General features: G+C 43.9%; 2 protein-coding genes across 2 annotated transcripts; both read left to right on the forward strand.

Moving 5' to 3' along the window:
• Positions 1-5,652: 5,652 nt before the first annotated feature.
• Positions 5,653-7,519, forward strand: LOC112565268 (zygote arrest protein 1-like). Its single transcript, XM_025240631.1, has 3 exons — positions 5,653-5,804; positions 6,680-6,777; positions 6,957-7,519. Exons 1-3 carry the CDS (start codon positions 5,783-5,785, stop codon positions 7,158-7,160), a joined length of 324 nt encoding a protein of 107 aa, XP_025096416.1. The 5' UTR covers positions 5,653-5,782; the 3' UTR covers positions 7,161-7,519.
• Positions 7,520-8,729: 1,210 nt separating this feature from the next.
• Positions 8,730-11,872, forward strand: LOC112564587 (serine/arginine repetitive matrix protein 2-like). The gene is made up of 3 exons (XM_025239513.1): positions 8,730-8,856; positions 10,088-10,864; positions 11,128-11,872. The coding sequence occupies exons 2-3, from the start codon at positions 10,145-10,147 to the stop codon at positions 11,488-11,490; spliced, it is 1,083 nt and encodes a 360-aa protein (XP_025095298.1). The 5' UTR covers positions 8,730-8,856; positions 10,088-10,144; the 3' UTR covers positions 11,491-11,872.
• Positions 11,873-15,411: the final 3,539 nt, after the last annotated feature.

A 15,411-nucleotide genomic window follows, 5' to 3' on the forward strand; every position in this document is an offset into this window, starting at 1 on the left:
ATAGGATCTGGTTGTAACAACCGATGTTGTGTTATAGAACTGGGCTGACAGTTTGCCAGCCACGGTTCTGTTTCGCAATAATGTCCCCCTTAAAAAAAAAAACAAAAAACGTTAAGGTGAACCTTCTGTTGAAAAAAGTTAATACTCTCATATATGGAGAGGAGCGTTTAATAACTGAGACAGTAAGTTCAATTAACTTAACAAATTAACTCATAAGCTATTTGAGGTTTTACAACAGAGCTCGTGCGAAAATGAGGTCAGCCTGTGCTTTACAGATAATTATCAGTATCCAACAGTTAGCCTTTGTTTAGTTGTTTACCGCCTATCTGATTAGAGATGACATCAGATGACTTTATTTCTAACATGTAATTTAACTCGACTTCCAGAACGGATATTCTTTCCTATGATTCTCTTTAAAAATAACTCGTATTGCGATAACAGCAACAATTAGCAATAGCTCTGATAAATGATTCGAACAAAGAATTATTTTTTAAAAAAAAATATATCATAGGGTTTGAATTTGAAAGGTTTTTAAATGACAGTTTCGACATGAGTTTATAAACTGTTTTAGTTTTTCTTATCGATCGTTTTGCACCTGTAGATATCCCTTTGGTTTTGTTTTTTTGTTGTTGCTGTTGTTGTTGTTTTGTTTTTTGTTTGTTTTTGTTTGTTTGTTTGTTTTTTGCATATGTGCGCATCTACACACACACAGAGAAAGAGAGAGGTACAGACAGACAGAGGGAGAAAGAGAAACCCTGCTGGCAATCTGAAGCTTTTTTAAACATTCTCCTCGCATGACACCACCACTTTATATTTATTTCTTGGAATGCACTCTAAATCAAAACTAGACACACCCAGGGTGTTTCCAAGTGGATATAAAGAAACATAAACCTGAAGTCAAGGTCTTTTCTTTGTTCAGAACTAGTCTTACTTCATTCCAGTCGTTAGGCGAGAACCGTGTCACTCTGAATGTCCATGATTTCTTTTCAAACGATGAGTGCCTGTGTGTATCTCCCTGTCGTGTCTGAGGTTTTTTGGTTGTGGTGAGCTCTCTCCTCGCCAATGCTTGGGATTCAGCCAAACGTGCTCATGGCACTCGTTGGGTTGCGCCAATCTGTCTCTCTCTATATATATATATTAGCACGCACTGAACACTGCCACGCTATCTTAAGAATGTCCACAGCTCACAGTAAGATATTTCACTGACATGAGCCCCGTGGAGCCAGACTTTAGTGGAAAAGATCGATCAGGAAACGAGTCCCGAAATGTCTGCGCCCTTGCCCACATTAAATAAAAAGAACAGTGACCAAAAAAAAAAAAAAAAAAAAGACATCTAAAGATGTTACTGTCTACCTTCTTTAATACTAAGGATGTCACAGCAGAGAGTATGAATCACTCTGGCCGGTTTTGCGGCCTTTAACATCATTCAGATTTTGAGTTCTGTGTCTGTATTGCCGGCCAGTGTGGAAACAGTGATCAAATGTCGATGTACATGAAGGCAACCGCCAGGAGATGTGTGTGGAAAGTAAGAGAGAGAAAGGAGGGGGGGGGCAGTGAGAGAATGATTGACAGGCTACAGGAAACCTGATTAGTTGGCTCCGCCTCACCATTGCAGCTTCCATCCGTCCTCCTAACGTCTACGGTTCCAAACTAACGGCTTCCATCCCATCCCCCCCCCCCTTTCTCCCTTCCCAGAATGCATGGAGCACAAGCAGAAGTCTGTCTACCAGATGAGGTCCCTACTGCAGACCGAATCTAAGGCTTGGGTAAATATTTTGTCGGTGCTAACTGCAAGCACACGGGCTGCCGGCAGGTCCGCCATTGTGCGCCTGTTGCTCCGCCGGCACTGCCGCGCAGGGGCCCTCGCCTCCATTTACTTTCCAATTACCGGCCCTTAGTCGCTCTTCAGTGCCTATCAACACCCGGCCCTGAGCCGGCAATATGAAGACTGTACCCCTTCCCCACCCCACTCCCCGTTCGTATGGTGAGGACGAAACATGCAGCCTCTAATGTACGGGGCGACTGCCACGTGTAGCTCTGTGTAGTAGGGATAGCAAACGACAGAGAGCAACATTGTGAGATGCCCCGGGGTAGTATCATTTGACAGGGTCCAAGGGCCTCGAAGAAGTCAGGATAGAATCTATTTATCCTTTTCTCTCGGTCATCAAAGTCGTGTCAGGTGGCCGATCCTCCGCTTATCTGCACTGATTATTTCCGATCTTATTAACCTGTTACCGTATGTCCGGCTACACTCGTCTCACCATGTCAGGGAAATCGCATGTCACAGCACCTTCAGCGAGTTATATATTTTCTTGATAGGTTCGTCTTTCTCTAACTTTTGTGAAAATGGGCAAGAGAAAGCAATACAAATCACTTGGTTTTAATTATTTCTACCTCTTCATGCCCAATGATGAAAAGAAAGCTCTAAACTTCACATTTTGTGTCCACCGTTAGCCCGTCACCAGAAAATAAGTGCCAGCATGTGTCCTTTAATGGGAGGATGCTTCAGCAGATCCCAAGACCTAATCAGGAACTTCCTTTCAAAAGTCTTGTAACTCTTTGCATAGTAGACAAGATGTAAACAACACAATCGATGTCTGATCCACACAGTAAAGTGCGAGTTGCTGAAACAAGCTTTGCCAAACACTTGAAGAGAAGCTCGGTGAGCGCAAAATGTCTTCTAGGCAAGCTGTTGTGGCCGTTACACTACAATTCATCTTAGCTGCCATTATTATAGTTCCTAGCAATCGTTTGGACACGGTAGATCACACCTGCGAGAAAGGGCAGTTTTACTTAGCAGGCATAGGTGGAACAGTGAGTGATGACACAATGGCAAACTGTTTGGAAATTACTGACCACCTCATGGGCCAAAGAGTAAACTTTAAAAAGGATGTTACAAACGATCTTTTCAACTATGAATTATAATGAAGAAGAGTGAAGTGGAAAGATAACTTTCAAATAATGCTCGATGGCGGCAATCATTTGACGGATCCCAGATAATGCGAGAAAAACGAGAAGTATGATGCGAGTTAGCGCCTCCTGCCAACCTCGCTCTCCCGCAGTTCCGGTCGGGCTAAGCGGACGACGACGACGACGACGACGACAACGATGATGATGGTTGAATGGGTGATGAACATTTTAATTGTCGAAATGTTGCATCACAAAAATGTTTTCTATGCTGTTTGAATTATCTCGCGGGAGCCAGATTAAGCAAAAGTTAATGGGCTAAAAAAAAGGGAGACCTAAAGTGAACGAAAATAGTGTTGCACTTTACATTAGAAACAGCAGCAGCAACAACAACAGAAGAAAAACCAATTTGAATTTTTTTTTTTTTTAAGTTTATGGTATTTGTAACATTAGAGTGATTGTTCGGTGGACACAGAAAAGATTTCCATAAGCAGTTTCCAGGGCCTGGCAAAGTCTTCCTTTCCATAAAACTAAAAGACATTTTTGAGATATATTTATTGTTTAAACCCATGGAAATAAAACTATTTTTCTCAAAGATTCAAATATCTTGTTTTAGCTGAAGTTATATGTTTGCTTTCAGCATCCCCTGACAGGCTTTTCCAGAGCCGTCTAGCGTTTAACCAACCACAAGTGTTTTTTGAAAAAAATAGAAAACGAGTGTTTATTCACGAGGGCAAAGAGGAAAATACGTGTTTATCTTGTCTGATAAGCTGCTATGATGCGCCATACTTCACGTCAGAGGGATTTTGCTGCATTGGTCCTCCATTGGGGATGCTATAGACAGCTGTTCACGATGCTTTCCAATCCCGGGGCGAAACAATCAGAACGATGTCAGCTAGCAAAATACGAAGATGTTTTGCCATTCTGCTTTTTTAATTTTTAGACCGTCGTCCTGATCAACACATAATCGAAGCCTTTCACTTTTCGAAATGGTCTCGGCCAACATTCAGCTCCGGTGAATCAAATTAGCGTCTTTTTCTGTAGCCATAATGACAGCAGCGCCGCCATAAGAAAGGCCCATAGCCCCCCACGCTTCGCGGGGCATCGACCGTTGGCTATGAATATTTGATGCGATAAATCCGTAAATACGGGTCGCCCCCAAATGCATGAAAGCGAAAATTCCATGTCTGCGATGGCAAACTTGTTAGCGAACGATTGTCAACACGGGGGGGACCTGAGCTTGCAGGCAGCGCGGCCTCCCCAGGTAAGTAGAAGAAACAAAAGTGAAGTCTGTATGGTCCCCCGTTCGCCACACCTGCCTGCTTCTCACAGGAGACGAGGAAGCGAGTCACCGCACGCAGCAGCCACCCAGCACTTGAGAGATAAAGAAGCAAGAACCGTGGCGTCTTCAGTCTTTTCACCAGCACGTAACAAAGGTCTGTTGTCGAGGTCGTCCGCAACACGGAGGAAGCGCCTCGGAATAACAGGCAGAAAAACAGGCGTCAAACTCAGCAACAAATTATGACTCCTCAGAAGGTAGAATAAAATATAAGCCTTATGACCAGTTAGTAAAACAAACATGAGCATACTGGTATACTATAGACGGCAGAGATTGCGTACATTGACTGACTCATTCGCTCGCTCAGTCACTCCTTCGCTATATCGATTCCTCCCTCTTTCCTTGTAGCTTTGAATTCCGAAGTCTAAAACCTACAGTAAAACTGTTTATTCTCAAGATATGTATTGAGTGCCTGCCTACACAGTTCTACGGACAATCAATACCATTTAACTTGCAGCTTGGTATTAAAAAAAAAAAAAAAGACAGTCACATACGGACAAGGGACTTCCTCTTTGCTGCTAGGCAATGGAACTCTGCCACTCACATTTGCCACTCGGATTTCAAAGGTACATTCAAACGATATCTGAAAACATATCTCTTCACCCCAGGCTATTACGTCATCATCATCAACAGCTGTAGTTTTCAAGGGAAAAGTGGAGGGAATGAGTTTGTTGATGTTTGCACTCACGTCGGCTAAAATGTCTTCTGATGATCAGTGTGTCTTTTGTTTGTTTAGTTGTTTGTTTGTTTTTTTCCCCTTGTGGTTTGGATGGTAAAGTAATATCTTTGACATCCAGAAAACGAATTGTTTGGGACGTCAGAAAGGTGTTAGCACTGCCCACAGCACAGCAAATGTGCAGCACACACACACACACACACGCACACACACACACGCACCGTCAGGCCTGACGAGAGGAAGGGAGGACAGGGAAGTCTGGTATGCCCGGGTCTGTGGCTGTGAAGGTGGCCCGGCTTTGGTCAGTGGATTTTTTCCTTTTTCTAAAAAAGAAAGGCTGACTTTCATTCCTCTTTCTGGGGATTATTTCCATGCAGCGGGGTACTTCAAGTTTGATCCTTTAATGTCATGTCCTCATTTACTAACCACTCAGGTGTAAACAACTCAATGTTCAAGTAGTGATGTAGATCCTAGCACACTTGTCCTAATGTTTACATTACTGAATGAAATCTAGATATTGACAATCGAATTCTAAGCATATTATTATACAAAAGGAAAATAATTTACGAGTACAGTTACAAGGAACCTGGAGAGTCGTCTGACCCGGGGCCCGTGCTGGCTCTCAGCCCACAAACATTGGCCAACAGGATCCACCCCAGCTTAACATTGCATAACAACGCAAACATAATGTCCATTCTAGGAAATATAATGCTACTTTCGGTTCTTCCAGATAAAAAGGACGCTCTTGGACCAGAGCTGCCAGACCAGCAGGACAGCCCACTCAGCTCCTCACTGTGCACTACAGGGTCCTAGTTATTTTTAACAGTTTAGAAAGGTTCGAATCAACTTGGCTGTCCACCATGTCTTACCGTGGGAAAAAAAGTAAGTTTTTCTCTCTATCTCCCTCTCTTTGTGTGTGTGTGTGTTCTTTATGATTCTACAAGACATCAAAGCTATAGACAATTGATGTCACTTATACTAGAATTTATGCAGCTTATGGAAAGTTGTACTGTCGTTGCCATTATCATTTTCGACACAGTCGTTGCCATCATAATATCAATCATATTTGACTCTAGTTTCCGAAAGTGGAAACACATATGAATATATAATATACACTTATAAAAACTACAGACAATTGTCTTCATTTCCGCCGTTGCTGGTTATTACGAAAATGGCGGAGCAGGAGGCGTAGTTATGGAGAAGGTGTGGCATCAAGTGTACAACTAAACCACTATTACTGAAGAAGAGAGAAGTGGTTATAGGCCATTATCCGACCGACTTTCTCATTTTGTTTATAAACAGAGCCACAGTTATTTGGGGGGGGGGGCGGAGAGAGGATGGTTTTAAATAAAAAAAAGCATGCATGACTAGATAACCGATATATCTCTGGCAATATCAAGCTGTATTGCTGTCGAGGCACAAAACACAAAGTATCTAGTGTCAGCGACAAGGTTTTGCCACGACTTGGACCAGCTGCTGATTTTATTATCAGTAGAGATCATACTGTAGCGTTATTGTCGATTACTTAGGTACTTATTCTATTGTTCGACCTGTCTTATTGCTAGAGAAGAAATACATGATAACAAACTGAACAAAAAAGCAAAAACACAGACAGGGAAATATGTGTGTGTGTGTGCGCACGCGCGCGTGTGTGTGTGTGTGAGTGAGTGTGAGAGAGAGAGAACGGACTGAGAGCGGGATATTAAAATGCTGTATATGAACATCTGTATGAAATATTCTGTTCTACTACCTGTTAGGAAGGGGTGAACAAAGACGTTACGGCTTCTTCCATTGTGACATCTGTGACCTAGACTGGGAGAGCTCTCATGTCTACGTCGCTTACGGCACAGATGACGTAAGTGCTGCGCATATCTACATTGTACAGTCAGTGTTGTGTGAAGTAAGTCATACAATCTGATGTGTATATTGCAGCACCTTTTTTATATTCTTTTTGCATTCTGTGTCCTCTCACGTGCAATCAAGTTGGGAATGGTACGTATGGCAGTTTCTCTCACCTGAAGGACTATGTTACAGGCACTGTACGAACAGGAGTGCAAGAACTGTGGCACGGCCTATTACCCCGACTATGTGGAGCGACTCCGCTGCCGCGACTGCCAGGAGGTTGACTGCACTTGCTCCGATAAGGAACGCCACGTGGACCCCTTCAAGCCTCACCTTGAAGAGCACTGCCTCCGGTGCCGCTCTGGGCGCAGATGCGTCCCGAAGCGCTACCGCTGACGTCATCAGTGCTGTCCTGCAGGCTGCTGGCATAAACCCTCGTTTGTCATCGACACTCTTTAATAGACGTTTCCTAACAAGTTGTTTGTGTTAACGAATAATTAGTACTTTTTTATGTGGTTTTTTTTTTTCAAACCAGACAATATTTTAATTTTTACAGCTTCATAGTAGGCGCTTTATTCTTCGTTCTGAAAACTTCTTTTTATATTATTGTAATAATGAATAAGGAAAATTTCGTGTTGTTTTCAACCCAAACAAAAATAATTCTATTTCTGTAAGGCTTCATAGCTGCTACTAACTTTTCTCATTACACTTATTAAATGAATGTAAAAACGAACAATAAACTGTGTTTTATTATCGTTTGGACTTTTTAAACGTGTTTATAACTGTGTCAAAATAAAGATGTCAATAAAGCAACGCGATTTTGCAGCAGTTTAACCAAAGACTGCACATCGCTTAACTTTGGTTGATAATATGGAACGAAACAAAATATGTAATGTTCTAACGATTTTGACAAATCCATCGCTAAAATAAATGCACGTCACTACAACAGGCGGATGTTAAATGCATGAGTGTATCCACCTTGCCTGGAGTTGTGTGACAAGCCAGAGCTGAACAATGTGAAAAGCAGGTTTTAAATATTTCAATACTCTTTTGTTCGGCGTCTGTATCTCTATCTCTCTTCCTTGTGTGTGTGTTTTGTTGTCGTTCAAGCACTTTCGTTTCACTTTCACTCTGTATGCCGAGGATAAGTTTCGCTTTGTAGCATGCACACCCCTACCACCACTACTACCACCACCACCACACTCCCATGTACCACGTACCACGTATCACACCACAAGCGGGCATTGTCCTTCCCTCTCTCTCTCCATATAAAAGGTTGAATATGCATTTCAATTAATTGCGAGTTGCGTCCCAGCTGTAGAAGAAGACATTTAGTTCATCTACAGAGGAAAACACTGCCGATAGTTCCATGAATAATGAGCGTTAATGAGAAAAAGCTTGTCACGTGGAGGCTTGTATAGTGGATGATGTGGTAGCGGTGGTGGTGGTGGTGCGGTTGGGGTAGTTGGTGTCCTAGGAATTTACAGCTAACAGTTTTCTATCCTTGAATGAATCTCCATTATGGCGATACAGTCGCATACGCTGTTGCTGATTGCTAAATATTTGTTTCACACGTGACAACAAACACCTCGCCGTTCCTCTAGTTCATCCTCTCGACGAGCAACTTGTGCATTTCTACGACGAAGTTTGTCTTTTAGCTACAGTTCGCGTACAATACACCGAGTTTTTGTTTTTGTTTGTTTTGTTTGTTTGTTTGTTTGTTGTTGTTTTTTTTTTTGGGGGGGGGGTTGTCAGAAAAATAATCGTCATCACACATAACAAAGCAAGCAGTGTGTCATTCGTAGTCGTTGTGTTTACATGTAGACGCGTCCTTCCTTGTCATCTTGTCCTCAACGTCACCCCGACGGTCTGTCTCCTGTTTCCCACACCTGCCTGCAGCTTCATGAAAAGAAAAGAGAAACCGAAAGTAGAAAGATATAAATTTTACATATGACGCATGCTAATACCCAAAATAAACTTGTCAGTTTGGCTTCAATCCAAAGCAATATTATTTTGCTTCTTGTGCACACGTATACCGTGGAGAGTGCCCGTGGACAACAGTGAGAGGCACTCCAGCTCACTGCCATGACAGGTAGGTGATCACCGATGTGTACAATGATGCGCACGCTCCTGTGAGCACGTGAGTGCGGGCTTTTTGTGTGTAGATGGCAGTTTGCTGTTTTAATATTCATCGTGGTCGGAATACCAGACTATGCGCCTGTGACATGAACTGCATACTGGACAGAGAGGAGCTCAAATATTAATGTCACAGGGCTTCTGCTAAGGCTAAATTCTTTGGGGTCCCAGGGACCCCTTCTTCAGATTTTTAAGGGGTCCCTGTTCTTCGCCCAAATTTGAAAGGGACCCCATTGACGAAAATTGAAGGGGTCCTCCGAACTTTTAATGCGTACTGTACGCAATTTTTTGCGTAAGCAGAAGCCCTGAATAATAATGTCATGATAGATAACATGACAGAGAAATGCTGCTTCTGGCGTGAACTAACAGCACACATCAATTATGATAATTTCTTTTTTCCTTTTTGATAAGCTCTGTGTCAACTAAGCATTTTAAAGTTTCGTATCAACTTTTTTGGTTTTGTAGTGGCATTCCCTCTAAAACTTGAGTACGACTACATTCTGAACCTATCTGGGTAAGAGGGTTTTTTTTTTTTAACAGAAACCTCTTTCACAAAATTATCAGTTTAATCTTCCGTACATCGTGCGATATTGAAATGAATTTTTTTGCGATATTGCATGCTTACCTCTTGCCATAAAAGTAGGATATGATTGTCAATATTGACCCCAAAAAATCGTCTTTCAGCTCCATAACTCATAAAAAATTTGAAATATATTTCATCTCAATGTTTCCACATAAAGAATTTAAATGCTTTTAAAAAGCCGAGAATAAGCCTACAAAAGTATAAGGTGTAGTAGACCACCGGAAACTGTCTTTACAGTTTTCATCGTCGGCCTTCACCTTAAAAGTTTGTTGACTGCAGTCATGAGGTCACAAAATCTCACCAAAACACTGAGGTATGATTGTAGATAAGTTATCACAAGGGCCTTCACACACATGATTGCTAACGGTTCAGAGACAAAAGAAAAAAGACGGAGCTTCTCTGCCGGTTGTCCCCTGTGGAATATTGAGATATTGTGGAAATTGTTTGACTAAACTATGCTGAAATGTGTAGAGACTGTCGGACTACATCAAGACCACCTTGCATCCTAACCTAAACCCTCTCGATGGAAAGGTGGTCGTGATAGGCTACTCTCCTTTACACATCCTTTTTGCTGGTCATACACGTTACCTTCTTATCTTTGCAGCGAGCCATTGAGATGCTGTGCATGTAGTGTCTCCTGCAATCTGAGCCACCACAATTTATGTCAGAAGAAATACCTCTGCACAAGAGAACAGTAATGTCGAGTGTGCAACCCAAACAACAGCATAAGACAAAGACGACTTTCACAGGTCAGCCTACACAACAACAAAGGGCAACACCAAAGTCATCGTCCACAAACCATCCCCCACAACAGCAAAAGACAGTTTCAAAAGGATCGAGTTCAAAAAAGCCCACACAGCAGACCTCTTCACAGGTACCTTCAGCATCTCGATCGCAACAAAAGCGAAACTACAGACCCAAACTACAGACGACAATACCAGAGACATCTTCTGCAGGTCAACTCACTCAACAAAAGGCAACACCAAAATCATCGTCCACAAACCACCCCCGACAACAACGAAAGACAGCGTCAAAAGGATCGCGTACAAAAAAACCCAGACATCAGCAGCCTTCAACAGACAGACCGCCACAACCAGAAGAGATACTGTCACTGTCAAAAGATTGGGATTCAGAATGGCCCAAACTGCAGGCGACAGTGTCAGAGGCAAAAACATTTTCTCACGACCAACCCACACAGCAACGGAAGACCTCAACATCCAAACAGCGACCAAAGCAAAACAAGACATCGCCTGGTGTCCATCAGACAAAGGAGCAGGAGACGGAGACGGGCAACCAGAGTTCATCCGGACGGTCCCGCTCTTCGAAGTGCAGTCGAGGCTGGGTGAACTTTCACCTGCACGCCGTCTCCAGCGCGTTAACGGTAAGGAACTCACGGATCACTAATGGGTTCTTAATTGCACGCGCGTGACTGGTGGGAGGGGGAGGGGCGCTACAAAAGACACTTTGACACAGTCAGACCGCAGATACAACAGTACAAATTATGAGAGCATTATGTGCGTCCATGTGGATGTGTTGAAGGTATCGTTCATAGTAGGAATGAAAACAATTGTTCATTTCCCGGCAAACACACTGGTGTCGTTACCGGTCAGTGTTCTGTTCATGTCGTGCTCTGCTGTGCTCCAGGTACTGTCGACTCTTCGCAGTAACCACGCTGTCTGCATTCCGATCGGCATCTGCACTCTAGGAGTCCGCGGCGACACGTGTGTTGTTAAAGGGAGGTACAGATATTACGGCAGCCACAGAGACAGAGACAGAGACAGACGCAATGTCAACATCTGTGAGTGGGACGAAGATGGCGACATCTACAACAGAATAAAGAGCAGCAAGAAACTAACGAACAGCACCTCGACAGGTGAAATTTCAAGCAGGACCAACAGAAACAAAAACAAAATTAAGAAGCAAAAGCAAGACACAGTTCGGACCCTCAGGTGTTCATTGTTATTGTGTGAAGATAATGACATGGGCTGCTTCTTTGACGATGATTGACAGCAAGGTCTCGCCACCACAAACATGTTTATGGCATAACGATGATTGACATTAAGGACTCTTCTAACATGGTGACAATTATGGTTTGGTATGACTATCGATTATGTAAAAGTTGTTGTTCCCACCTATGCCAGAGCCTGTAAAATAAGCTTCGTCTAATAATGGCCAGAGTCAGTTTTATGTACCTCTGGTGACACTTTGTGGATAGTCCAACTATTTACTGGTGCTTAATAATGAACCAAATTCACAATGTAGCCAACTCTGACACCGGGGCCGTTGTGGCAAGCGATGTACCGTTGCGACAGGGTTAAAGTTCATTGTAGTAATATGTACCGTCGATATATGATCGTACAAAATGCGATTAAAAAGACTTTATATCTTATCTCGTCATCTTTGTCAGAGAGTGGCACAGATGATTGTTAGCGCAGTAAAAATTGTTGTTATGATGATAGGCAGTCCCCAGCATAGGTGATCGTGATGGCCATCAGAGCTCGGTTGTCTGTCGTTCATGCGCGCTCGGGATGAAGGGTACTTGCAATGTCTCGAGTCCCTGGTGTTCACGGGCGGTCTGGTGGCAAAACGGTTAGCGATGTCACCTGATACAGTGAAGGGTGACTGTCCTGGGTTCAGCTCTCGTCTCAGACACGCTGTTCTTTCTCTACATTTGGCATATGTTTACAGGGCTGGCTGCCTTAGATGCTGACGGAGTGAAACCCCAACTCCTCCTCCTCGGTGTTCATATGAGCGTGGCCAACCCACCCACCATCATCAGTGGCTCCTGTTCTGCAGTAGGGGAACACTTTCCACCTAGCTATATATGTTTATGTTCTTTACAGACGGCTGGATTACTTCTCGGTCATCGGGGTCATTCGTCTCTGTCGCATCATGTGATGCCGGCTTTATCCCAGCCACAAACTCGCCGGACTGATGATTGTGTCACGTTGCTTCATCTTTCTCTCTACAAGAAAACTGATAGCGTTCTAGGAAACTGTTATCTTCTCAGAAACCCACAACGCAGTAACGCCTCCTGTCTTCTAAGCCACAAAAAGTTAGTCTCTCTTTATTTCACAAGCCATGCCGAACGTTCCATCATCAGACAAAACAACAGATCATGAGAATAAAACTAAGGCAAATAAGAATCGACAAAAAAAGAAGACGAAGGCTTCGTCTACAGATCTTCAGCCACAGCAGCAGAAGACATCATCTGCAGATCGAAAGACACAGGAGGAAAAGAAGAAGAAGGGCAAGCGGAGCTCTCGACTAGAGCGGCGTTATGGACGTTTCCACTGCAAGAACTGCAATCGAGGCTGGGAGAGCTCTCACGTGTACGTAGTGGCAGGTACACTACAGGTAGGTTGTCAGCTCGTTCACTTACCATCACATACTTTGCCGACTAGCGGTTATCGCTGGAGATCGGACAGTTGAGATACCAGCACTTTGATAACGGAGCCGTGTGAAGTATTTCTATTTTCCGCTCTCTTCTTTATGATATTTTTTCAGTATTCTCATGTTGTAACTTGGTGGTGGAATGGTAGCGAGCCTGTATTTGCTATTTCAGGTAGTCTACAAACAAAAGTGTAAGAAATGCCGTCTCCCCTGGTTCCCGTATGTTAATGAAGAGTTGGAGGAGAGCGACGATGCTCGGCCTCGACACGTGGACGTGAAGAAGCCACATCCAGCCGACCTTTGCGGGAAGTGTCTTGCAGGGTACAGGTGCAACTAGCCACTGCCCACACTCCAGGACTTCTCAATCTACAACTCAGGAAATCCGAGAGCTGTCCTGACGTGTGTGTATGTGTGTGTGCGCGAGCAAGAAAAGTTATTTATATGTAAATGTGCGTTTGTGCTCGCATCTAAGTGTTCTGATAAATACATTATAAGTATTTCACAATTTTCACAGGGGTGACGTACGAGTACGCATGTGAAAAAAAAGAAGGAACTTCTGATACTTCTCTTATCATTTTGACGACCATTAAAAAGTGTTTAGCCGATTATGTGGAGTTTTCTCGCCATTGTTAACCTCGCTCTGCATGTTTGTTGTAGCTCCGTCCTTAATACCCTTTTTAGCCGGACAAAAGTTAACAAATTTTGGCAAAGCCTTTATATAACTTATATAACCATCATGTCGAAAGTTTGCTAGACTTATATTTGTCCCTGATGTCATAGTCATCGGTTCAGATCGTGTCCCCCACGCTTGCCGGCAGATTTGAAAGTATTGCGCCCAAGCCCTCGTTCAGACTCCAAGTGAAATGAAAAGATCAACTTTCACAGTCGAAGTAGTACTCAGATAACATGGCAATGCCATCTTCATCCTACCGGGATGGAAAAGAAAGGAGTAACCAATCGAATGCACAAGGACATCATAAGATTTGGGGCAAACGTTTCCGCTCGTTGACAGGACTTGGAGGCTCCGTCGGTGTTTCAGCCACCATCGACACGCTGAGAAGTACGATTTGGACTGGAGATCGTTCATCTCCAGTTGTTGCCAGAGTATCGTGATTTCTGGGTGAGGATGGCAGCACAGCTGACGCTACTCAAGGCTTCTTCTAGGACTGTCGAACCATTAACAAACCAAAGAGAGTGACTGGGTCTACACACATAACATGTTCTTATTTCGAGTTTATTCACATCACGATGGTAACACCACGCGTGCGTGCCCATAGGTGGAATGAAAGTAGTGGGACGGGAAATAGGCATTATAAACAAATATTATCATTAATAACTTCTCATCTAATATTGGTCAAAATCTTATCTTACATTTTTAAGCCTCACTCGGGTATTTCGTAAACAAACCCGAGGTTACACAGTCTGTTTGGGTAAAGCGCTGCAGAGCCCGCAAGAATGACTAGTAGTTGTTCGAAGTCGTGTTCTTTCACCGTGCGTTAACCAGCAGCCAGCATGAAGGATCAATGCCAGCCGCTGGAATAACGGCCCTACGGACAGCCTCTGAAGTCATCTTGCGCAACTCGGCGGACATTGTGAGCGCATGGATTGCGGTGTCGGCCTTTTGTGAGGTTAATTAGGGGAAACGACATTATTAGATTATCAATCAGGAGGTATTAGACGGCCCAGCGACTGGTGAGCGGGGAAATATTGCTTCATTTCGCGCCTGGCTACCCGACTGCTTGACACCGGGGCCCGAGGTCGGGCGGAGTGATGGCCGGCATCGGTGCACGAGACTGAGCGCCTCATGTGCCTCGTCGCAGGCCGTGCTCCTCCCGGCCCTCCTTCCCGTGCAGCTGGTGCGGAAACGTGTCTGGCAGAAATTAAATGAACGTGCCACCGAGGATGCGATGGAGGGCACGATTTGCTACGGGGAATCGGTAGCGCTCACACCCCCCCCCCCTTTCGCCAACCACCGCTGTCCACGTCTCAATCACTGCCTAACCTCCCCCCACCACCTTACTTCTAGCTCACTGCATCCGTTCTCCCCCTACTCTTAGTTTCTAATACCACTTTTTGTGTTCCTCTGACCCTTCTTGCAAATCGCCCTCTATAAATCCAACCCATCTCGCCCCCGCTCCCCACCACCATTGTCTGCTTACAGTATCTGGGCAAATTGTAGACACATCAACATCTTCCTGACAGTATGCCGGCCAGACTCCCATCTTGACCCCTCCACCTTATGGGCTTGACCTGCTCTCGCTAATTTTCATGATCTCTGGTGAGCACTTTATATCAGCCACTGCTTCTTGAAGGTTTTTGGGGAGGGTAGTCCTTGCCTCTCCACCATTATGCTGCAGTCCTGTATCTGCACATTTACATGTATGTAATGTGTGTTCATCACACACGGAACCAGTAACTTTTGGCTTTCTCAGGTTGTCCTTCATGTAAAAGGTTCATCAAGGCTAATCGCATTGAATGAAAAAAAAAGCAAAAAACACCAGAGCAAAATTATGGTGTCGAATCAGGATCTTACTA

The sequence above is a fragment of the Pomacea canaliculata genome, linkage group LG5 (genome assembly GCF_003073045.1).
Source record: "Pomacea canaliculata isolate SZHN2017 linkage group LG5, ASM307304v1, whole genome shotgun sequence".
In the NCBI taxonomy this organism is placed as follows: Eukaryota; Metazoa; Mollusca; class Gastropoda; order Architaenioglossa; family Ampullariidae; genus Pomacea; species Pomacea canaliculata.

What these genes read in the sequence shown, in the direction of transcription:
- LOC112565268 (XM_025240631.1), top strand. Translation starts at nt 5,783, where the DNA reads ATGTCTTACCGTGGGAAAAAAA. An exon ending in GTCTTACCGTGGGAAAAAAA is followed by an intron (nt 5,805 to 6,679) that starts GTAAGTTTTTCT and finishes ACTACCTGTTAG; the next exon opens with GAAGGGGTGAACAAAGACGT. An exon ending in TCGCTTACGGCACAGATGAC is followed by an intron (nt 6,778 to 6,956) that starts GTAAGTGCTGCG and finishes ACTATGTTACAG; the next exon opens with GCACTGTACGAACAGGAGTG.
- LOC112564587 (XM_025239513.1), top strand. Translation starts at nt 10,145, where the DNA reads ATGTCAGAAGAAATACCTCTGCACAAGAGAACAGTAATGTCGAGTGTG. An exon ending in CCGTCTCCAGCGCGTTAACG is followed by an intron (nt 10,865 to 11,127) that starts GTAAGGAACTCA and finishes GCTGTGCTCCAG; the next exon opens with GTACTGTCGACTCTTCGCAG.